Source organism: Protopterus annectens, chromosome 4.part0, assembly GCF_019279795.1.
Source record: "Protopterus annectens isolate FY-2018-M chromosome 4.part0, PAN1.0, whole genome shotgun sequence".
Taxonomy (NCBI): domain Eukaryota; kingdom Metazoa; phylum Chordata; order Ceratodontiformes; family Protopteridae; genus Protopterus; species Protopterus annectens.
This window is the reverse complement of record NC_056733.1, coordinates 461404739-461429019: the sequence shown is the minus strand read 5'-3', so window position 1 is coordinate 461429019 and position 24281 is coordinate 461404739. Positions and strand designations below refer to the sequence as shown.

The window sequence follows — 24281 nt, the reverse complement described above, 5'->3', positions numbered from 1 at the left end:
ATGTCCACATTGTTAGGAGTTTTGATTATGGCTCCTATTTTGCAGCCATCTGCGAAATTTGTCAGCCAAAGACCTTCTGTGTTAGCCTGTACTTCAGAGAAGTAGATACCAAACAGGAGAGGACCTAGGACTGAACCCTGTGGTACTCCACTTGTCACTGGTCTGAAGTTGGATTTAGAGTCTGCTACTTTCACAGTGTGGGTTCTGTCAGTGAGCCATTTGGCAACCCATCTTGTGACATAGGGATTTGTACTGAGTTTAGTGAATTTGTCTATAATTCCAGAGTGGGGGATTGTGTTTAAAGCCTTGGCGAGATGTAGAAAGGCTGTGTGAACCACCTTCAACTCATCTACGGCTTTGGTGACCGCTTCACAAAAGTCTATCAAGTTTAGGAGACATGATCTGCCTTTTACAAACCCGAATTGGGTAGGGTCCAGAGTTTGGAGATTACCAATGTCATTGTCAATGTCATCCAGATGATTTGTGCACTCGACTTAGCACCTGTAAGAAATTAAAGCAGTTCTGTTTTCCCTCAAACAAAGTAGACCCATTGTTACCATGGTGTCATACCAGTTAGAAATGCACCTTCACAATACTCGGGAGTCCTAGTTCAAATCTTATCTGAGGTGTTTTTTATGTGAAGTCTGCATGTTCCCTTCATATTCAGAAGTTCCTCTACTTGAGTATATGGTTTCCTACTATATTTAAATACATACTGGCAGATTGAATGTCAATGCTACCTAGGTGAGCATATTTGTAAAGTCATCTGAGTTTATGAGCCCTTAGTTGCACTGGTTGGTTCCTGCTTAGTGTTTATTGCTTGCTGGAATAGTCTCTGTCTTGCATGATGCACAACTGAATGAAACAGACTTCTCAACTTTACCTATTTTGGAGGAATGTTCCTATTTTCAGGCATGATTTACTCTTTCCTATGATGTACATTTACTACTACAGACAATTTATGACCCTCACTCACCGACACACTTTTGAAGCTGTTTAGATCACAGAAAACCAAACTACACCATGTCCAAAATATTAGAGGCATCAGTAATTTAAAGGAGGACCCACATGTTACACCCCCCTTTTTCAGAAAGAAAGTGTGAGGTAGATTTTGCAATATCATATATCAAAGTCTACAGATTTTAGTGTCTTTAATAAAATGCTTATATTTTACTCTTTTTCAGTTTTTTAAACTTGTGTTTCTAAGTAATATCCCACAGTCCTACTAAAAGTGTGAGGAGCTATGAGTTATTAGAATTCACATTTTATGCTAATCAGGTGTACAGCTTTTTAGCTGACTGTACCTACTTTTCAAGAAGCTTTGTTCCTATTTTCAGGGTCTGCAAGTTGAGATGTACGATGTGTGTGTGTGTGTGTGTGTGTGTGTGTGTGTGTGTGTGTGTGTGTGTGTGTGTGTGTTCGTGTGTGTGCGTGTGTGCGTATGTGTGTGTATACAGAATATATTAGGCCTGGGGATTGTATATGAATTTATAGGAAATTTTACAAGCTATCTTTCACCTGTGAAACCACAAGTGAGATATACAAACAGACAATACCATAGTACAACTAAAAATATACATAGTCACTAAACCATTTATTCTGTTTATCCAACTTGCTGTTTTTTAAGGGAGGATTCTCTCATCTCCTTTTTTAATTTTTTAAAAAAGATATTTTTTCAGCAAGATGCAGATGAATGGTATGGGGGTGCAAAGGGAAAAGCAAGAGAACAACAGCTCCTGTTTCTTCGACAGTTGTACACCAGGACTGTAGAAGAGTGCATAACTGTATACCAAGCAGGCAGGTGTTGAGTAGTAATTATGCAAATGAGTTATACAGGTATAGAGCATGAATAAGACTGCTACCATTGCTCAAAAACAGCCGTTCAACATACTGTGGTGGTGGTCTACATCAATTTTAAAGAGTAGAAGACATGCCCTTTTATTTACAGTTTAACAATTACTTTAAAAGACATCTCCTTAAGCACATTTGGTACCATAGTATTTTGTCTACCAGTATTACAGAGTATTACAGAGTTCTTGACATCTTGGAGGTTGGCTTGACATACCTATTTTTTGATAATTGCTGGCACAGCCCTTCTAAATGCTATCTCTGAAATGTTCGTCATTGCTGTTAATTCCCTCTAGGTCTAATCAACATTTGAAAATATTCTTTATTTCAAACAGTTATACCCTATCTATCTTACTTTTGGAGAAAGCCCGCTCAGAGAACTTAAGAGCTTGGGCCTCTGTGGCGATTCTAGCCCTGGACAATAAGCTGCAGTCTGAGCTGGATATGTTCACACAGGAGCTCCATTGTGAGATGTCCTGGCAGGATACAGGCCCAGCTGCAGCGGTCCCAACCTTCCTGGTTGGCAGTCCTTTCAAAAGTTATTAATTAAGCTTCTAGTTTTCAGTGTTGTTGAGAGCTTGAGTGGAGGAATGGTCATCACTTATGCCATTGATTTGATTACTGCCACCATCACTTTGCAGCCGTTGCTATGATCTGCAGCAATTTTTTTCAGGGTGGTCATCATATATCCTTCTCCCAAGAACAAAAAAAGATACTTCAGCACTGCTTCCATCAGCTCCTCAGTGCTGGAAATAGAATATTGGTGCACAAATCCTTCTCACTGGTTATGGGTAATTCAGTACATGGTTTGTCTGCAACAGGTAGAAACAGAAATTCTAACTGTGGTAATATTCTGAAACAGCACACAGCATTTCTCAAAACAAAAAACAGTATTTTATTGTGTACAACATAAAAATAGCCTGTCTTTATACAAACGTTATTAAAAATGTAACAACAGGTGAAGCAAAGCCAAAAGAGCACCTCTCAGTGATAAAAAGTTCAATTTGGTAGCCATATCAGCAGCAGTGCTCATAAAGGACACTTAAAACTTTTCAGGGTCCCAGTGAAACAGTGTTAGGAAAAATGAAGAGTCTCTTTGAATACCAATCTTTCTCTCAGAACAAGAATCTGTCCTTTGGGAAATTTATACAATAAGCACAACACAACTCTCTTACCACCAAGGATTTCACAAGTGAAATACTCAAATTCCTTACCATCACTTCTCTGGTTCTGGCAAATCCAACGCTCTGTCAGAACTTTCACTAGTGATCAGAGACCTCTGTCATGCTTCCAGTTCAGAGCTGAATGTTGGGGTCTTGATCTGTTTCTCCTTCTACAAACAACCTTCTGAACCCTCTGGATACCATACCCAAGCAACTGACACAGAAATAAGGTGATACAAATGGCTGAAGCGACATTTGACTGAAATGTCTTTATATCAGAAATTGTAAAAGCCAATAGATTTTTTTTTTATTACGGGAGTTGTAAAGGAAGCAACTTAGAAAATGTTGTGTGGATTGATAATGCGTACTGCCATGTTCTCTACCTAGATCTGTGGAAGTCTGTTTGTGTCCCAGCACTGTCTCATCATCTGTGGTGTTTTTTTTTACTCTACGGGTGTGACATCATGGAGTAATACTATATATGTTCAGGGTTGGGGATGCAGGGGGTCTTGCCCCTATAAAAAAAAAAAAACTTTTTATGATATATGATATATATATATATATATATATATATATATATATATATATATATATATATATATATATATATATATATATATATATATATATATATTATGTGTGTGTGTGTATTGTGTGGAATATTTTTGATGAAATGACTTTTCTGTCAAATGTTCTTTCATTTGTAACACCTGAATTCCATTCAATCAAATCAACTTGCAGCCCAGTGTCAGTGAACCATACACACACACACACACACACACACACACACACACACACACACACACACACACACACACACATATATATATATATATATATTTTGGTCGTGCAGCCACTGTATCAAACAGATATTTTGAAGAGTGTATGTTTGTTGAAACAAGTTAAGTGGGATACGTGGGATGTGTAGTAGGTGTCTCTGTTTGTAAATGTGTGTGGGCTAGTGGTAGAGTAAGGATTAGGTAAGGAGATAGATTAAGTGTGTGTGATTGTGTGATGACTGGTCATCAATCGCTTTGGTAAACAGACAGAAGTACAGTGTTTTTGGTCAAATGTCTGCTTTACAAACACCAAAAAAAAAAAAAAAATATATATATATATATATATATATATATATATATATAAAACAACAGTAAACACATTTATGCTGGGGGGCAAGTCCCTCCTGCACCCCGATGTGGGCTGCATCCCCCCTACACCCCCGCTATGTATTCTAACTCCTTGATTGCACTACAATGGGTAAAGGGAATATTCCCTTATCCCCACTGTACCGTGATCTACAACAACCTCACTTGCTGTTTGTTGAATTGCTATTTTTGTGAAAGTGCATTTTCGAATAAATGCACTTTTGGAAAAATGGAGTTTAGAGGTCTGGAGGTAGACCCATATATATATATACATATATAAAGAGAGAGAGAGACACACATGCGCACACATGCCACACACACATAAACATAGTGGGATAGTAACTATTTCACTTATAAAGTGCTTATGTGCTGCTCTGTTATGCATTATGGTACTAAGGTGCTGTTAAAGGGAAGATATACATATATATATATATATATATATATATATATATATATATATATATATATATATTCACTTCATAACACTGAAAACTCAAAACACTGTAACTCTAAACACTGAAACCAAAACACTGAAACTTCAAAATCTTGAAAACTCAAAACACTGAAACTCAAAACACTGAAAACACATATCATACATATACTGAGTTTAAACAACATAAATCATAGCACTTTCCACTAAGTGTAAGAGAGATCTCTTTCTAGAGATAAAAACATATCAGCCTGAATCCCTTCTTACAACAACTGCAAGAGTAGTACCAAAAGCATTTGCTCCTGAATTTGAGTAATCTGGTCGAATCTCTTATGTGAGACTGTGGAGGAGTCTGCCTCTTCTTCATCTATAACAATAAAAGAACACAAACTTTTACCATGTTACTAACGTTTACATTTTTATTCTTTGCAGATTTAGTGCAACTTCTCAAAGACCACTTCTAAAGACACCATTCCCACAACCAGAGTGCTGCTTGTCTGTGTGCAGGTCACTACAGATATGCAGCTATTATGAAGATAAGCCTGAGCACAACTCATTTTGCCAGATGCTTGATCCAGAAAAATACAGCCTCTGAGGAACAGTGTGAAAAAGCATTGCATAATTAAACATATGTCTTTCACACCTTCCTTCAATACCCTGTTTCATTATTCTGTGTTCAGTTGTTCTTCAAAATGTGCCTGTTATGGAAATGCCCGCAGAAGACCTGAAGAACAAAACAAGGGCAGAGCAGCAGATGAGTCCTTGAACTTCTCATTGAGAGACGCCCTTCTGGTGTATGACCTGCTCTGGCAACCACCCCCAGTACACCCTGTGAAGGGGTTGCTAGGAAACTAGAGACTGTCTAGGGCCTTGGTGCAGTGAACACTTACAAACTGTTGAAGGCAGCAGTCCGATGTCTAGTGCAATGATCAAGCATAAACAAATAAACCCCCTTTAGCTCAGCAAGTGGGAATATGAGTTATGGAAGGTTTAGCAAACAGACTACAATTAAGAAACAGGTTCATATCTAGTTAGCTGGCTTGCATTTTAAGCAGGATTTTCTTAGAATTGTGCATTATTGAAACTTAAGGGAATCAAACCCTGGATTACAGGAAGACGTTTATTAACAGACTGCCAGAAAAACAAAAGTGCATTCTTTCACAGACCTTTCAGCCACAACGTGGGCCACCAGGCAAGGGAAAATGCACTACATATAGATGATTCCTGGTGTAGCTGGTCCACCAGCTTCTGGTTCAAAGGTGAAAGAGGTGAATCAATACAAAACCTGCAGGGACATGGGAAGAAATGGATGAATGAATAATATCCTGAAATGTGGCACATTTGCATAGGAGACTTGTTCAGGTGCAGAAGCAACACTATTTGGACACTAAAAATGAGATGAAATCACAGAAGTACACACAAAGATGTAATCTTGTTTTCTTTAATCAAAATAAGACTGTGAGTACATGTCAAATAATCACAACTCATACAAAACAAGTGAAAATTAAATACACATTCTTCAAATACTGTACTGTTAGTGGAAGAATAAACAAATAAGAAATGCTGTGTTGGTCCACTAACAGAAAAAAAAGCAACACAAAGAACCTGGAAAACAGATGTGACGTAATACCTTTTATTGGTCTAACAAAAGTTAAGTGTTTTAACAACATGAAAAAGATATATTGTTCAAAAAAAATTATATGATCACGTCAGTGTTCCAAGGGTCTTTGTGTTTACTGTCAGCAGAAAATGATCACAGTTTGTATGGTTAACAGATACTAAAAAGCAGCACAAAACTGTCGGTAAAAAACAGCTTATTCAGTCACCAGGTTGGTATAAATTCCCTAAGTACAGCACAGCCACAGCCTAGACTGCAGAGATGAATTTGCACTTGGCAATGTGGTTCCTGCTTTTGATACACCAAAGGACAGCAAAGGAAAATGTCACCAGACAATTAGCTCTAGCAAGACATGCATTTTTTACACCATAAACTGAGTGCACAATAAATGGTTTAATAACATACCATTCCACACCAAATCAGAAGTTTATGTTTATTTTCTGAATGCGCAAAAAATATAAGAGAAATATATTCATATGCAGCATTGTGGCCATGTCTGTGTATGGATGCTTAGGAAATTTATCTTGTCTCATGGAATATCAGCCATAACATGCAATAATGCAAAATTCAGCACAAATTGCATGTGCTAGGAAAATATCATCTTTATTAGAAAAGAAATGATCTCATACAATTAAAATAAAAATGGAACCCTAACCTGTAGTAGCCATAACTTACAGTTGCTATGTGATTACTTGTGTCTTTTTTACTCTTACATATTGTGGTACCTTGAGATTAAATATAAGAATGAATAACTGTTTTCTACTCATCTACAGAAAGTGACTAGACACACAAAGGATGGGAAAAAGTCTTACAAAAAATAACATTTGTGTATAATACATTCACAGTTTTATTAACAGAAGAGCCCCTCACCAAAAAAAATTATCAAGCCATGTCTGCATCTGGTCCATTCATTTCCTCCTGTTCCAATGCTAGAAGGGAAAAGTGAGACCCGAGACAGAGAGTGTCATCCTCTGCAAGGTTTGGAGATGTTTGTGATGCTTCTAATATTATTACCACCTCCCATCCGTTGGCTTGCAGGCGTGATGCCATGTCTGGCTGTGCTAAGGTGCTGTGCAAGGCTTCTGCATACTTGTGATTCTTGGTTAGAATGTGTGAAATCTTTGGTCAGGTTTGGACCCCTGAGACCCTGTGTGGTGAAGTGAAGTTCTGGGCCTATCCCTCACATGATCCTGCAGTAGGACTTAGACTAGCCTCCTCACCCCGGGACATATAACCAAATTTAGCCACTTTCCACCTTTCCTTCTGGTTAGGTCCTCCTGCACCTAGATCACTAATGAAACCCACCTTATCTGGGGTGTTGTTAGGACTCCATCGCTCACTGAAGCTAACTGTTGTTGCAGTCTTTCAGAAGGCCAATAATAAGTTATCAGAAGGACAAGTGTTTCTGCATGTCAGACTATGATATCCAATCTGATAAGATGTAGCATCAACCATATTTTGTCTTATTTTGCTACTAGAGTATTTAAAAGGAATTACTACAGTAAGAACTTCTGTAAACTCAGATTTAACAATCCACTTCTGAGTGTTACCTTGTTTCTTTACAACATTCTGATACAAATCAATAAATCACATTCATGTTCCCTAGCCTGGCATAATATCTGTGTTTTTTTCACTTTTTAGGAAATTGTCTGATTCCAGAACCTCTTGAATGTATTTTGACATAGTATAATTCAAGACATTTACAGTCCATCTGAAATAACACAGATATTCCATTAGGAAAGATAACTCCCCTAGCTTCTTCCATAGCAATTAGTCAAAACCTTCACTAGAACATGTGAGGGCTTCCCTAACAGGTAATAAACACTCACTGTTTATCTACACAAAATTAGGCTTTAGCTATGAAACAAGGATTGCAAGAAGTAGTATAGTAGTTGCTAACATTGATTTTCAGTTAGTAGTCAATAAATTAAGTCCACAGTTGCAAGATGAAGACACTTGCTTGGAGCGGGTTACCCCCACGTAGCCGTAAATTTAAGAACATTGTTGTCTCTGGGCGGATATTGTAGTCACCAAGTTTCTTGCCATTTTCCAACTGACTCCCTTCATAGATGAGGCGCTGCTGATCCACAGGGACTTGCTCTAATTGCTGGACTTTCCTCTTGAAGTCCAAAACACTCTGAGTTGGGAGAATGGCATAGGTACTTGTTCTCCCCTTATCATTTTTCAGAAAGACATTCATCATTGGCTCCTCCTTCTTTACCACAATCATGATAGTGTCATTAGGGATACTGTAGTTCTGCAGCTGTTGATTATCCCTCATCTCCACAGGCTGCCCATTCTGAACCATAAGTTGCTGCTGGTTGCTTGGCACATCAGTCTTGCGCTCAATTTCTGCTTTTACCTGTGCTACCGTCATGGTGGGAGTCACATTAAGAGTGACCGCCTCTCCAGTTATGAACTTCACTGTCAGCTGCATTTCCTATTTAGGCAAGAAGAAATGTGTATCAGATGATGCATAATATCTAAGGAATCTGTCTCTATAAGCAATACTTACTATCGTGTGCAAGCACTATACTATAATAAATCACATTGAATAAGGCATTTATTTTAAAGTAATTTTATTTGTTGGTTTAAGCAAAATTTAACTGTGTTCCAAGTTTATTGATTTTGTTTATGTTCTTTTGCACATAGCTTAAATCTTTCATCAAAACATATTTGTATCCATGTTATCATAAAAGTATCACTTCATAAGAAAGAATAGTAAATGCCAGTCTTGTGACACAGTAGTGACACTGTGCTCATTACCTCAACTCCTGCTGAGGCATAGCTAATTGCCTCTACTTATTTACTTCACACTACAGTATTTTTTCTTTGTTATTCTCATCATACTGTGTGCAGCATTGTTGGCGACTCCTTGCAGTGCACCTGACATGAGTAGTGGCTATTAAAATGCAGTAGATTTTTTTCCTGGAAAAATGCATCTAGGTCTGCTGCTGCAGATCTATCCTGCTGCATAGAGCCATGGAGTACAGTGGCACCTCATGTGGCCAACTGTAAATGTTCCCTGGGATCCAGTAAGCTCAGAATCACCACTGCAGGCTCATAGACATCGACAGTTCCAATGGTTAATGTTTATTTGTTTCCACCATCAAGTACCTAGTGTTTCTGTGATCTAGTTCTGTAGCAATACCAAAAGTTCTGATACAAAGTTATAACAGATATTAGGATGCATCATAACAACAACCCCCATCCACATCTCTCAGCCTCTCAGTTCATGAAATCTGGACAAAGCCTGAAATAATGGGGGACAAAGACCCAAACATAGGATCATAGGAGTTTAGTAGGCTATTGACCAGAAGTCATTTTTAAGCCTAGCCGTTTCAACCCAATGTAATATTGTAGAGGTACTAGTCAATACCCAGTATTGCATTTAGTGAAGACTGTCCATGTCCTGGAGGCTTGTGGGTGTTACCCCATTAAGAATTTACAGTGCCCCATCCACTCTTCCAGGTTCCTTTTGAACAGTGTTATAGAGGTGCTCTGTTTCACATTAATTGATAGCCTGTTCCAAAGATGTGGCAGTCGCTGGGAGATAAAGCTGTCCCTCCAGAATATCCTATTTAAGTTGCAGGCCATATTTAAATCCCTGGAATGGCTAGCTCTAGACCCATTTGATTTACGGATATGCAGTAAGTTCATTAGGTTTGGGTCTTGGGTTGCTCTGTAGGCGAGGCATAAATCTCCATTAAGAAGTCTATACAATAAGGAGTATAGTAACAGGGATTTTAGTCAGTCCATATAAGGCACATGCTGGAGGCCCTTGATCTTCTTTGTTAGAAACCTCTGAAGTCTCTCTAATTGCATACCAAATTGGGTGTTATACTCAATTATGGGCTGAATGCGTGCCGAGTATAGGGGGGTATAACTTCTTTTGTTCTTGAGGTGATGCCTGTACTAATCAAGTGAGCTATATGAAAAAGTTTCCTTACAATGGTAGACACGTGGTGGTCGAAGTTAAGGTCATGGTCAGCCTTTGATCCCTGGTACCTTACCACTTCATGGGTACTTAGGGTATTGTTATTGATTTGATAGTGTGAAGGGACTTTGTACTGAAGGGAATGATGATGCACTTCTTTGCATTCAGTTTGAGACCATGACTAATACACTAGTTGTTGGCCTGTGTGAGCCCATCCTGGAGTATACTGACATCATTTGGGAATTCAGTGATTGCATCTAGTTTGCAGTTGTCAGCAGACTTGGTTAGACACAGCCCTTTAGTTTTGACCTGAACTTCTGAGAAGTATATACCAAACAGTAGGGGGCCCAGCACAGACCCCTGTGGCACCCCACTGATAACAGGTCTGCTGGTTGATGTGGAGTCTGGTTTGTGAGCCAGTTGGCTACCCATTTTACAACTAAGGGGTCTGCATTCAGCTTGCTAAGTTTATCGGTAATACCTGAATGTGGGATTGTGTCAAAAGCCTTTGCCATGTTGAGGTATGCTGTGTGCACAGATTTGCCCTCATCAATGGCCTTGGGCACACTTTCAAAGAAAACCACCAGATTTAACAGGCAGGATCTGCCCTTCATGAAGCCAAATTGGGTAGGATCCAGGCTTTGGAGGTCACCTATGTCTTTATTTATGATGTCCATAATGATACGTTCCATGGTCTTACAGATGAGGCTGATCAGGCTTATGAGTCTGTAATTTCCTGTGTCTGTTGTTATGCCACTTTTGGGTTTGTGGAATAACTGTAGCTGTTCTCCATTCCATAGGAGCAAAGTCTGTGGCTAGGCTATGGCTGAAAAGGGTAATTAGTGGTGATGCTAGCTCATGTTTTAGCCTGTTTAGAAGACAGCCTGGGATGTTGTCTGTTCCCATAGAGGTTGTGTTCTTTGCCTTGGACAAGGCTTTGAGAACCTGCTCTTCAGGTATGTAGGGTGGGGGGAAGTTTGGTGGAGGGTTTGTTGTAAGTTAGGAGGGGATAAAGGCGTGAAATTTTCTCCAACCCTATCTGCTAGCAGGTTCTCTATTTCTGTGGGCTCAGTGTGTGTGATACCATTGGCCACCAGTTCTGCACATGCTTGGGTCCTACCCTTTAGGTTACATACATAGCTGTAAAAGGCCTTATGGTTATCCTTGGCAGTACTTGCTAGGTTTCTCTCAAAGGAGCTCTTGAGGATTTGACAAGTTGTCTTATTTGCCTGTTAAGGCTAAGGAGGGTGCTTTTTCATTGTTGGGTCCTTGTCTTTGTTTTCTTGGCCAGCAACTTTTTGCATTTATTGTAGAGTTTGTCGATGCTGGAAGTCCACCATTATAGCTTGATTTTACTTGGGACTCTGGCTTCGATTCTATATGATGCAGCCGAGTTTATACAGTTATGCAAGTGATTGCACAGGGCTTTAGTGTAAGTTCTGGCATACTTACCACTTTCAGCTTGGGATGGGACTTGGAATGCATTTATACCTTTACCTAGAAGGGTATAGTTTGCCTTGGTGAAGTTGTTTCATCTGATTTCACCCTTTGTGAGTTCTGGTGTTACTATCAGTTTGAAGGTGACTGATTTGTGGTCACTTTTAACTAATGAGGGTCCAACAGTTGCTGCAGTGCACCTATTTAACATGTTGTGAGGGCCATATCTAGAATGTTTGTTCCTCTTGTCGATGTATACACAATTTGCTTCAGGGCATTTGAATTCACAAACTCAAGCAACTTTTGTGCTAGCGAGTTTGAGGTAAACTAAGTTTCCCAGCTGATGGTGGGATAATTGAAATCCTCCATAACCAGTGTGTTCAGTAAAGTATGGATTGTCTTCAGTTTGGTTAAGTAGGCTTCATGGGTGTTGTGACCCATGGTGGGGAATCTATAACTGGCTAGGACTTGAATGAGGGTCTTACCCACTGTAACCTGGACGTGGAGTAACTCCATGGAATTGTTCAGTCTAACTAGATGTGAGGTGAATTTATCTCTAATATAGACTGAAACACCACCTCTTTTGGTTTTCACACATTCATTTTGCGGTCTAAATGTGTGGAAGGCATTGTAGCCTTGCAGGGCCAGGGAACTTTCTGAGGCCTTAAACCAGGTTTCTGTGACTACAAAGACATCTAAATCAATCACTAGAAGATGTAGATGTCTGTAACTGCACAGACATCTACATCTTCTAGTGACAGAAGTGCTTCCAGGGAGTGCAGGTTTTGGTTTAAGCTCCTAGCATTTAGCAGCACGGCCCTTATTTTGTTCTGATTGGTTAATTTCACATCCGTAATGTTGTTTCTGAGACCTTGCTAAAAAAGCACTTTGGGAGAGGCAAAAGCCTTTGCCAGCAGCCAAAAGCCTAGGGGTGCCAGGTGCAAACCGTCTCTGGCAAAGCAGTGAGGTTCATCAACTATGGCTTGCCAGGCAGACATGAACTGGATCCCACTGGAATGACACCAAAAACTAAGCCAATTATTGAAATCAATCATTTTTTGTTTATACTGTGGCATAATTCTAGGTGAGGATAGTATGCTGCTCAAGGCCCAGGACATACCTGCTTGGGACACAAACTCAGAGAGCCTGACCATGTCTCTCTTCATATAGTCCAGTGAGGTATGTCTCAGGTCATTCACACCAACATGAACTATGACAGAGTCATAACGGTATTTGTTGCTGAGAGACCCGACGGCATGCGTGATTTGGCGAATCATGGCACCGGACAGGCAGCTGACCATTACTTTCTCCTTGTCCATCCTGGTGAGTGAACAGATTTTCATTATTGCTCTTACAAACTTAGAACGTTGCTAGAATAACAGGATGTGTGTTAGCATGCATTTTCTGAAGGATATGAAGTCTGGAACTCAAATGTATGTCATTATTTAGAGATTGCCAGAAAACCACACATTTTATGTGGAATAGACCTAAAATATGAGACAACAATCTGGACATTCTGAGAAAATCTGGACAATGGAGAGGTATGCCCCCATCTTTGCTTCATTGAGATGAATGCAAGTCCTGTAGCCTCCATTCAATCAGCTGATATGCTCTGTGGCTAGTTTCTAAGTAACTACTTGTGCGAGCTGTGTCAGCTGACAGTGAAATCCACTTCTGTTATCTGTAAATGTTTCATTTATATATATCTTAAATTAAAAAAATATTACTTTTTGGAAAAGAAAATGACTCAGTATTACACTAGAAAAAGTATTTGGTGTCTGTCAAACAGCATCACATGACATGTGGCAAACAGAACCAAAACTACTTAATCAGCTATTAAGGCTCCTTTTTATACTGTTTCCACATTCTCTTTGTTGCAGGGTGAGTCTGCTTTTCCTTCCTGCATACTGACATAAAATGCCACTATTGCCTTAAGGCAGCAAACTGATTGTCAAGTTGTGGGAAAATACCAGAAAATTTACAAAATGTAGTTGTCCGAGTACTAGAAAATAATGATATTTCATGATATTTGGTATTTTACACCACAACAGTCACTTAATATGAACTGTATGCCTTCTTACAGTTGGTACTTCCAGAAGTTAGTGTAGCTGAAGGCTATGAACTGTTTCCTATAGCCCAGAGCTTGAGTCCCTCACTATCTATGTGGTTGCTGTAATCAAGTGAGGGCTTTATTGGTTAACAAATAATTAAATAAAATGCTTAGAAAACTGTCACGTTGCTTTATTGCTTTATTGAATGTTCAGTGCTAACAATCTGTTTTAACTTTGCACACACACATGCATGCGTGCGCACACACACACACACACACACACACACACACACACACACACACACACACACACACACACACAGAGGAGCGGCCTTATGTCAACTGGTGCCCTAGGCAAAAGGGCTCCATGGCACCCCCCACCACACCACCCGGTGCCCCCATCCTAGTCTACCTATACCAAATAAATACTGGAAAAGCACCCCTACTAGAGCGGCGCCCTAGGCGGCCTATGCCTAAGGCCGGCTATACACACACACACACACACACACACACACACACACACACACACACACATATATATATATATATATATATATATATATATATATATATATAAATTTGATCATTGTTTACACTGTAATACAGGTCATAATGAGCTGTAAAAATCTAATTTGGATCTGAAGGATAAAACTCATTAACAGCTTGTTTCCTTAACCCATTGTTATACTACAGGCCAGCCTTAATGATGGCCACTAACACCAAACCCAGACATTAAACTTCTCTGTAAAGAGCTTTAATGGATAACAGTAACTCTGAATCAGCCGTTAACATTATATGCAGGCAGAAGGTAAATGTCTTGACAGCTTTTGTTATTTTTTTCATCATCCATCTGAAAATCCTTCCTTACTGATGTATTGGGAAGTCTAGAACCACACAACCTTCCCCAAGTAAATGTCTGGTGGTGTTTATGAGGCAGTATCAGTAACAGCCAATTCGAGAACTGTACGTTCCTCATTAACTTAAAGAGAAAGCACCTCTCACCCTCTCAAGCTCATCTTATATCACTTTATTTATTTATTTTTGCATTTATTTGCCATTCCCTACCTGTTAAGTGTTGTGTGGATTTTCTAATTCCAAACTCTAAACTATAAACAAAGGATGCCAGATCACTCCCCTTTATCAGATCACATTCTCTTTGATCATATTTTCCAAGTAAAAGCACTGCAATGACAGGGTGAAGGGGGCGGCTGCCTCAGGGTCACTCTGTTAGGAAGTGTGCTCAGTACTATAGGGGATGTGCCAATCAGTCTCTGCAAGTGGTATCAGTGAGCATTTAACCTGCTGCAATGTAATCTCTATTGCTTACAAGACAGCCAGTGTATGTGTGTCAGGAATTGAACTAATGTTATTTATTTGGTACAGTTAAGCAAACTAGCTTGATGCAGTTTAGTTTAGAGCTGTTGTGTAGACACTTACAGCTGTTTGCTTGTCCCAAAGACTCCCTTTTTAGGTATTGCACCAAAGTTAACAAAATGTTTAAACACCAAAAAGCCAAAGCAGTATGATGTACATATATAATAAATTAGCCCCCAGCTCTAAGGAGGCCTTTCAGCTACAAACTGTGGGGGTTCCAAATGAGGGCACTGCCCAGGGCACCAACCAACCTTAGTAGAGCTTCCTGCCCTGATTTCTGTTGCTTGCTGAATGCAGCCTATAATACCCTAAGCCTTAGAATGATTCTAGTTTAAAACAATGAATAAAACAGAGTTCTGCCACATACCTCAAACGTTTAGAGTAAGAAATCTAGACAAAGCCATAAATAAAAGTGGGGAAAAGCCCAAAAAATAGGGACAATTTTTAAATATTGCTCTTACAAACTTAGAAAGTTGATAGGATAGCAGGTTTTCCATTAGCATGAATTTTCTGAAGGGTATGAAGTCTGAAACTTAAATTTCTGTCATTATTTTCAACTTCAATCTTTAATGATTTGCCACTAATTTGCCAGAAAACCGTTTGATGAAAAATGGACCAAAAATATGAGGCAAAAATCTGAACATTCCACAAAAATCTGTACAGTTGAGATGTAATCTACCATTAGTGAGAAAATGATAAAGGGCATTTGCATGGTGATCTCTGTATAATTTTCTGATGAACAACAAAAACATGTACAGTTATTGAGGGGTCAATTACCATGTTTTGCCATGCTATCTCACAAAGCATTTCAGAATATGTGGCTGTGTGGATTTTTTATGACCAGACAGCAGCATTCATATTTACTGCAGAACCAGAGAGAACTGTTGGAAGGCAAAACTGTTTATCTATCAGTTCTGATAGTAAATACTCCCTTTACTCCAGGGAAGCTTAAATGTCTTCTTCTGTTCATCGCTTCACTCTTGTTTTCCAGTGTCTTTGTTCTACCCTGTTATATCTCCTCATGTAATTATGCTGTTTTTCTACAACTTTTCACAAAATCAGTACTTCTTCACATCCCTTCTGAATTCTCCACCACTGCTTCTTTCTGCTCAGTGATAATTCAACAGTGGCTTCATGTTTTACATCTCCCACTGGTGTACCTAAATGCAACAGCCATTTATCCCCAAGCTAATTACCATTTGCCTCTTTAATTCTGAGAAACACTTTATGTTAAGCCGCGATGGTGCAGCGGTTAGCGTTGTCGCCTCACAGCAAGAGGTTCTCTCATTCGATTCTCGGCTGGAGCGCCTTTTGTGTGGAGACTGCATGTCCCCACAGTCGAGTGACGTTAAGGACATGCAGGTAGGTGTGAGCGAGAATGGGCGTGCCTTCGTTGAAGGTTGGGCCTTGGGCTGGCAACTCAGAACCGTGAAAATCCACTGCCAATCGTGAGCGGACCGGAGTTCCGCTGTGGCGACCCCTAACCAGGAAAGGCCGAAAGTCTTTTATACAGCTCTGCTGCATTTAGTGACAAGGATAAGACAGGATTACAATCGACAACACGCACATGCTGGGAAATCTGCATTTGCTGTTTTTCTGTGTACTTGCATTCTAGATAAACATATTCTTTGGCCTCCATATTCTAAATTTCAATGTGGTTGTATGTTCTAAATTCGGTGCAGTAGAAGGAAGCCCCCACCAGCCATTATGCCCAGCCCATTGCTGTTTTTTTTATCAACACACAGAGCACGTTGGGCTTTGGTGCTATAAATCCTGTTATAGACAGTAACTGCATAGAATGTATCAATCGTGTTCTAGTCAGTAACATTATGGTCAGTCAGACAATTTCACCAAAGCTTATTTAAATTCAACCAAGTGAAAAAATAGATTTTGTACCCCCCCAAGCAGGGGGAGACCCCTTGTACCTCAGTACTTAATTATACATAAGTTAAACATTGACAATTTTCAAGAAATTTTAAATTTCCAAAGTCAAAAACCTCCTTTCATTCACCTGTTAGTCCTGACTGAATGCACTTCAGTGCCAGATGCCTATCATTCCTTTTTTATTTATCTGTTGAATGGGTAAACCCACTAAACATAGGATTCTTTTCAGGAGCAGCCTACAGGCAGCGCCTGGTTAAGTGACTTGTTCAGAGTCACACATGTAGGGCTGCCACCTTTTTAAATGTCCAAAGTGGGACATTTTTGGTACAAATATCAGATTTTGCAGGCCAAAACATGCCCACGGCCAGTACAAAGGCGAGAACTTCACTTTTTTGCCTAAATAAAAGGTTATTCTTGTAGCATTTTAGTTGATTATTCTGTTTCTTATAACATTTAGGTGTTTCAGATACAGAATAACTGTTGTATGCAGCTATTACATAAAATATAGGAAATAATTTTGTTCTAAAATCTCAGGACATTTCCCATTTTTACAATTTTTTTAGCAGGACACAACTGCCCAAAGAGGGACTGTCCCTCGCAAAGTGGGACAGGTGGTAACCCTACACATCAGGTATATGGTGGCTGAGGTAATCAGACACTACACTACGGTGAAAAGTTCATCAGCAGCTCAGAACTATGATCCTTTGCATCAACTGACAAACCTTCATATCAGAAAAAGTCACAGCTACATAAAAGATAGTGAACATGTCTTTTTCCATGCAAACAAAGCTGAAGAATGCTGATGCAGCTTTAGCCAAAGGGTACATAAACAGTAACTGCACTTTTTGTCAAGGAAATTTCTGCTGCTGCCTTCTAGGTGCAACACCCACAGTCACACTCACACGGATGCACGCGTGCACAAACACACGCACGCACCAGCAAATTGCATTTTTAGTTTTCAACAGAAAGCACTGAAATATAATAATCATTTTTGTAACAGAAAGAAAACTGATGAGATGAAAGCTTAACTAGAAATAAAATTATTTCACAAAAGCAACAGAAATACTGTATCACATAACATACCTTTAGTATGCTGAAAATTTTAACACTTGCTTTTTTCTTTTCTTTTTTCTTTCTGTCTTTGCTGAGCGTTATGTTTCACTTGATTTTGCAGAAAACTTAAACCGTATCCTTCTCTTCTAAATCTCCCATTAGTTTGAATTTGCCGTGGCAGAAGTATTTATAGGGCAGACAGTTTTCATTCATCACTGCAAGGGGGAGGGTACTTAGAAAGCTTCTCATCAGTTTCTGTTTCCATTTCCTGAGCCTACAGTTTCACAAATACAGAACAAAATAAAGCAGGGAGCTTAGCCTTCTCTCAACTAACAGTTGTACTTTCAGTGTTATTATTATTACCTACAGATTTCTCCACATTTAAGATTCAACAAATACTGTTATTTCTCATATTTACATTTTAGGAATTGTAAAATATGTTCTACATTCCAAGATGCATATTACTCTGTCCATTTTATAACCCCACTCTACTATACAGCTTTACTTAGGCTGGGATTAAGAAAGCTGAGGCATACTGTGTATATCTGTCTGGTACAGACTATGTTTGGCATTCATAGACAATTGCTGCACAGTTGTGCAGTCCTAATTTTTGAGGGGGTCACTTCATTAACAGAAACATAGCTGATCAGACATGTAGGCAATAACAGCACTGGAGGGACAGCCAAAGGACTGCATAAATAAAGAGAAGTGTAGTGCTAATGGGAGAAGCAATGTTAGCTGTCCAATGGCTATAACAGCACTGCAATAGGAAGTGTGACTGACATGACATTCATGGCAAGGAAGGCAGGTTAGCATGGCCAAGTCAATGCTCAATCATGCATATGATACAACATCACATAGCTGCATCTTGCCAGAGCTGTAGCTAGGGTGGACAAAAGGCAGCAGCTGCCCCGGGCACAAGCTGTTGGAGGCACTATCAGTAATTTCAATGTATTGCCAGCATTCACCTATTATCAGCATACTGGCATTCATTCATTTAATCAACTGCAGCTGTTTAAATGAATGAATGTAAGCTTCTGAGCCCCCCAAGCCTTTCTGTGTTGGAGGGAAGCCTTCTAGCTTATCAGTGGGAGTGGTAAGCACTAGGTAACCTGTCTACCACATAAGGAGTGGTTCTGGCCCAGAAATTGTAGTTATTGGCAGTTTGGACAATCTCTTCCATCTCTCTCAACTTTCTGATTTGAAAGCCTGAACTTGTTTCTGTACTGTAACTCGTATAGTGCAGATACAGATTCTTAGTTTTAGCACTTAAATTTTCTTATTCATGCTCAGCACTTGTTCAGAACTTGTAAGCACTAAATAAGCTACTAATTACTATAGCACTCAATCTTCCTCATTACCTAGTGGAAAACAGTTTTTGTACTAACTTTTCTCACTTGCTTAGAGAAAACAGCTCTTGTACTCACTTTCCTCACTTATCTAGAGGAAAATAGTTTTTTATTCAGGCATGTCGAAGGGGCAGCTCCCAGTGTTCTCTCCTGTCTATCTGATGAATCTGGGCATCTTGAGGCAATGTAGAAATTGTCTCATGTACACAGACAACCCTTTCCCCTTACCACCCAACACTACAACCTGTGAGAGATGCACTTATCTAGCCAAACTGGAGGTAAAGCTCTCTCCAACCAAGACTGAACTTGACAGTCATGAGGAGAAGGTAAACATTTGCACCACACCACACTCATCACTTAGTCTCACTAAATCTACACCACCAAAATCCACACATAGTATCACAAAAACATTCATGGAGGCTCTCAATAATAATCTGTCTAAACAACAAAGACCTCCAAAGCAGAAACACAAGCAACCTCCATCCCACAACACAACCAAAATGACACATAGCCCACAGACTCAGCATGCCACTCAACTACAGCCAATAAGGCAAAACAATGTACCCAACACACTAGTCACAGGTGACTCTATAGTCGGGCACATTGATGTTCCACTCATCAGGCTAAACAAGGAGAAGGTTACTGTCAGCTGCCTGTCAGGTGCCAGGATCCGCCACATAACCCATGCCCTCAGGTCACTCCATAACAAGTACAAATATGACTCTGTCATTGTCCATGTCGGTGTGAATGACCTGAGACGTACCTCCCTGGACTACATGAAAAGAGACATGGAAGAGCTCTCTGATCTTGTAGCCCAGGCAGGTATGACCCTAGCCCCGAGTAGCATTCTGCCATCGCCCCGAATTATACCACAGTACAAGGACAAAATGATTGACTTCAACAATTGGCTAAGCTTCTGGTGTCATTCTAAGGGGATCCAGTATCTGTTTGCTTGGGATGACATGGTCGACAGACCATGATGCTTTGCCACAGATGGCCTGCACCTGTCGCCCCTGGGATTCCGGATACTGGCTAAGGCTCTTGCTGCCCCTATAGTGCCTTTTTTAGGCAAGGTTCAAATAACAAATTCACCACCGTAACAGGAACAAGCAAGCAAAAACTGAGGGTAATGCTACTCAATGCTAGAAGTCTAAATCTCAAAATGCACTCACTCGAGGCACTCCTGAAAATGGAGAACATCGATATCTGTGCAGTGACTGAGACCTGGTTCAAGGCTCCAGAGAGCACCCCTGCACTACCAGGCTATAACTCATACCACACTTTTCGGCCATGTAACCTGGACCGAAACACCAAAGTCGGAGGTGTGTCCATATTCATTAATGATATCCACACTTCCAGGCTAGTTGCTCAGCATAATGCATCCGAGGTTATCCAAGTGCAACTAACTCTGGGCAAAACTGCAATCCAGATTGTAGCTTGCTACATATCCCCCACCATGCCCCAGGATTCCCACTCCTGTTTTCTTGATGTACTGGAAAATATTAGAGTTCAACCAAACACCTTAATAATGGGCGACTTCAACTACCCCACCATTAACTGGGAAAACTACTCGTGTACCAACTCTTTAGCTCAACGCTTTCTGGAGTTCATAAACTCCAATGCCCTGGATCAACTTATCCACACCCACACCAGGGGCAACCTGTTTCTGTAGGCTACACACTAAAGTGCGCTAGCCGATTTACAGCATTTATAGCATTTACTGTCTGTTTTTTTCCTTGTCTCTGTAATAAAACAAAAAAAAATCTCTTGTTTACCTGCCTTACTGAACTAGAGTAGTCCAGTTTCAGAGTTGCTGATCCCTGGGCTTTGTTTTTAGTTCCTGTTACTGATCCATTGCCTTATTAGGGAGGAGGGAAGTTTCTTTGCTTACCAGTGGGAGTGGGAAGCACTGAGCGGCCTTTCTGTCCGATTTGGTGAAGTTTCAGCCAGAAACTAGTAGTCCATTGGTTGTTTTGGGCCAATTCCTAGCTCCTTTCAGCCCCTGCTATAAAAAACGCTAAACACGCGTTTTTCCAGCTTGTACCAACTCAGCACAGATCCTCGTGGTGGCCTGCAGAGTGATCCAAGCAGAGAGCTAAAAGAGTGACTTTCTACCAGATATAAGTATTTTTGTGGCTTTCCACTGTTATTTAAGCTAGCTGCATTTTAGCCTGTTTTATTGCTACTTTAAGTGATTTCTGCATTTTACACTGTTTATTGCACTTTAAGTTACTAATTGTTGCAAATTGTTTCTGTAGGCTACACACTAAAGTCGCTAGCCGACTTACAGCATTTACTGTCTGTTTTTCCTTGTCTCTGTAATAAAAACAAAAAATCTCTTGTTTTCCGCCTTACTGAACTAGAGTAGTCCAGTTTCAGAGTTGCTGATCCCTGGGCTTTGTTTTTAGTTCCTGTTACTGATCCATTGCCTTATTAGGAAGGAGGGAAGTTTCTTTGCTTACCAGTGGGAGTGGGAAGCACTGAGCGGCCTTTTGTCTGATTTGGTGAAGTTTCAGCCAGAAACTAGTAGTCCATTGGTTGTTTTGGGCCAATTCCTAGCTCCTTCAGCCCCTGCTATAAAACACGCTTAAAGCGCGATAAGCTGATTTAGCTGAGTTACCACTGTTGCACACAAGAGCAGCGGCGGTTAAACAAGGTTAAACTATTTGGGCCATCTAAATTCCACTCTTCCAATTTTCCCTTAAAACTACCTCCTCGAGCTGTACTGCTGATCTAACCAGCATATCCTATAACTGAAAAGTTCATCTCTACTTGATTCCCAAGTAGACTATTCTCTATCTGTAAAGCCTAGCACTTACTCCTACAGTACTTGCACCTTGATAAAGCACTCTTATTATAGATAGTACCCCACCAGCCTAAAACCCACTTCCCCCCCGAGTCCTTTGAAAGTCTCTTTATCTACTACTTCTAGTATGTCGAGGGATCAGTTGCTAGTGTCCTCTCCAGCTCAACTGGTGAACCTGGGAATATTGAGGCAATGTTACAACTGCCTCATGTACACAGACAATCCTCTCCTTCTCCCACAAAACACAAATACATGCGAGAGATGCAACTATACGGCCAAACTGGAGGCTGAGCTCTCTCAACATAGGACTGGCAAGACCAGACAGGAGGAGAAGGTAACCACACACAATACATACCCAGTCACACATGGTACCATCACAACTTCAAATCATACACATACACACAAAGACATACTGGAGGCTCTGATCAAAAATTTACCAAAACAGCAGAGGCCACCAAAGCAGACACCCAAACAACTACCACCACCTCACCCAACACATGCAACACATAGACCACACAGTCAGAGTGTCAAACAGTCACAGCCCTTAAGGCCAAACAAAATGCCAGACACACTTGTCATTGGTGATTCCATAGTCAGACACACTGGCGTCCCGCTCACCAGACTGAGTAAAGAGAAGGTCACAGTAAGCTGCCTGTCAGGTGCTAGAATCCGCCACATAACGCAAGCACTCAGGTCTCTCAACAGCAGGTCCCTAGCTACCATATAGGTGGCAATCCACTGAGCACAGAAAAGTCATCAGAGATCTGGGGACCCAGGTTGACAGTAGCCTTCGTTTGACACTCATGTTGCTAAAGTAGTTAGGAACTGCATAAATAAAGAGAAGTGTAGTGCTAATGGGAGAAGCAATGTTAGCTGTCCAATGGCTATAACAGCACTGCAATAGGAAGTGTGACTGACATGACATTCATGGCAAGGAAGGCAGGTTAGCATGGCCAAGTCAATGCTCAATCATGCATATGATACAACGCCACATAGCTGCATCTTGCCAGAGCTGTAGCTAGGGTGGACAAAAGGCAGCAGCTGCCCTGGGCACAAGCTGTTGGAGGCACTATCAGTAATGTCAATACATTGCCAGCATTCACTTATTATCAGCATACAGGCATTCATTCATTTAATCAACTGCAGCTGTTTAAATGAATGAATGTAAGCTTCTGAGCCCCCAAGCCTTTTTGTGCTGGAGGGAATCCTTCTAGCTTATCAGTGGGAGTGGTAAGCACTAGGTAACCTGTCTACCACATAAGGAGTGGTTCTGGCCCAGAAACTGTAGTTATTGGCAGTTTGGACAATCTCTTCCATCTCTCTCAACTTTCTGATTTGAAAGCCTGAACTTGTTTCTGTACTGTAACTCGTATAGTGCAGATACAGATTCTTAGTTTTAGCACTTAAATTTTCTTATTCATGCTCAGCACTTGTTCAGAACTTGTAAGCACTAAATAAGCTACTAATTACTATAGCACTCAATCTTCCTCATTACCTAGAGGAAAACAGTTTTTGTACTAACTTTTCTCACTTGCTTAGAGAAAAACAGCTCTTGTACTCACTTTCCTCACTTATCTAGAGGAAAATAGTTTTTTATTCAGGCATGTCCAAGGGTCAGCTCCCAGTGTTCTCTCCTGTCTATCTGATGAATCTGGGCATCTTGAGGCAATGTAGAAATTGTCTCATGTACACAGACAACCCTTTCCCCTTACCACCCAACACTACAACCTGTGAGAGATGCACTTATCTAGCCAAACTGGAGGTAAAGCTATCTCCAACCAAGACTGAACTTGACAGTCATGAGGAGAAGGTAAACATTTGCACCACACCACACTCATCATTTAGTCTCACTAAATCTACACCACCAAAATCCACACATAGTATCACAAAAACATTCATGGAGGCTCTCAATAATAATCTGTCTAAACAACAAAGACCTCCAAAGCAGAAACGCAAGCAACCTCCATCCCACAACACAACCAAAATGACACATAGCCCACAGACTCAGCATGCCACTCAACTACAGCCAATAAGGCAAAACAATGTACCCAACACACTAGTCACAGGTGACTCTATAGTCGGGCACATTGATGTTCCACTCATCAGGCTAAACAAGGAGAAGGTTACTGTCAGCTGCCTGTCAGGTGCCAGGATCCGCCACATAACCCATGCCCTCAGGTCACTCCA

The 24281-nt window shown here is 40.4% G+C and overlaps 1 protein-coding gene and 1 long non-coding RNA gene across 2 annotated transcripts; both read right to left on the bottom strand.

Annotated features, from left to right (window-relative positions):
- Positions 1 to 1891: 1891 nt before the first annotated feature.
- On the bottom strand, positions 1892 to 5858 carry LOC122799374. Its single transcript, XR_006364464.1, has 3 exons — positions 5753 to 5858; positions 4874 to 4953; positions 1892 to 2660 (listed from the first exon to the last, which is right to left on the bottom strand). It is a non-coding gene; the product is annotated as an uncharacterized LOC122799374 (long non-coding RNA).
- Positions 5859 to 6011: 153 nt separating this feature from the next.
- LOC122799373 (polyubiquitin-like) lies at positions 6012 to 18116 on the bottom strand. Its single transcript, XM_044068380.1, has 2 exons — positions 17970 to 18116; positions 6012 to 8644 (listed from the first exon to the last, which is right to left on the bottom strand). Exon 2 carries the CDS (start codon positions 8639 to 8641, stop codon positions 8132 to 8134), a length of 510 nt encoding a protein of 169 aa, XP_043924315.1. The 5' UTR covers positions 8642 to 8644; positions 17970 to 18116; the 3' UTR covers positions 6012 to 8131.
- Between the last annotated feature and the right edge of the window lie 6165 nt (positions 18117 to 24281).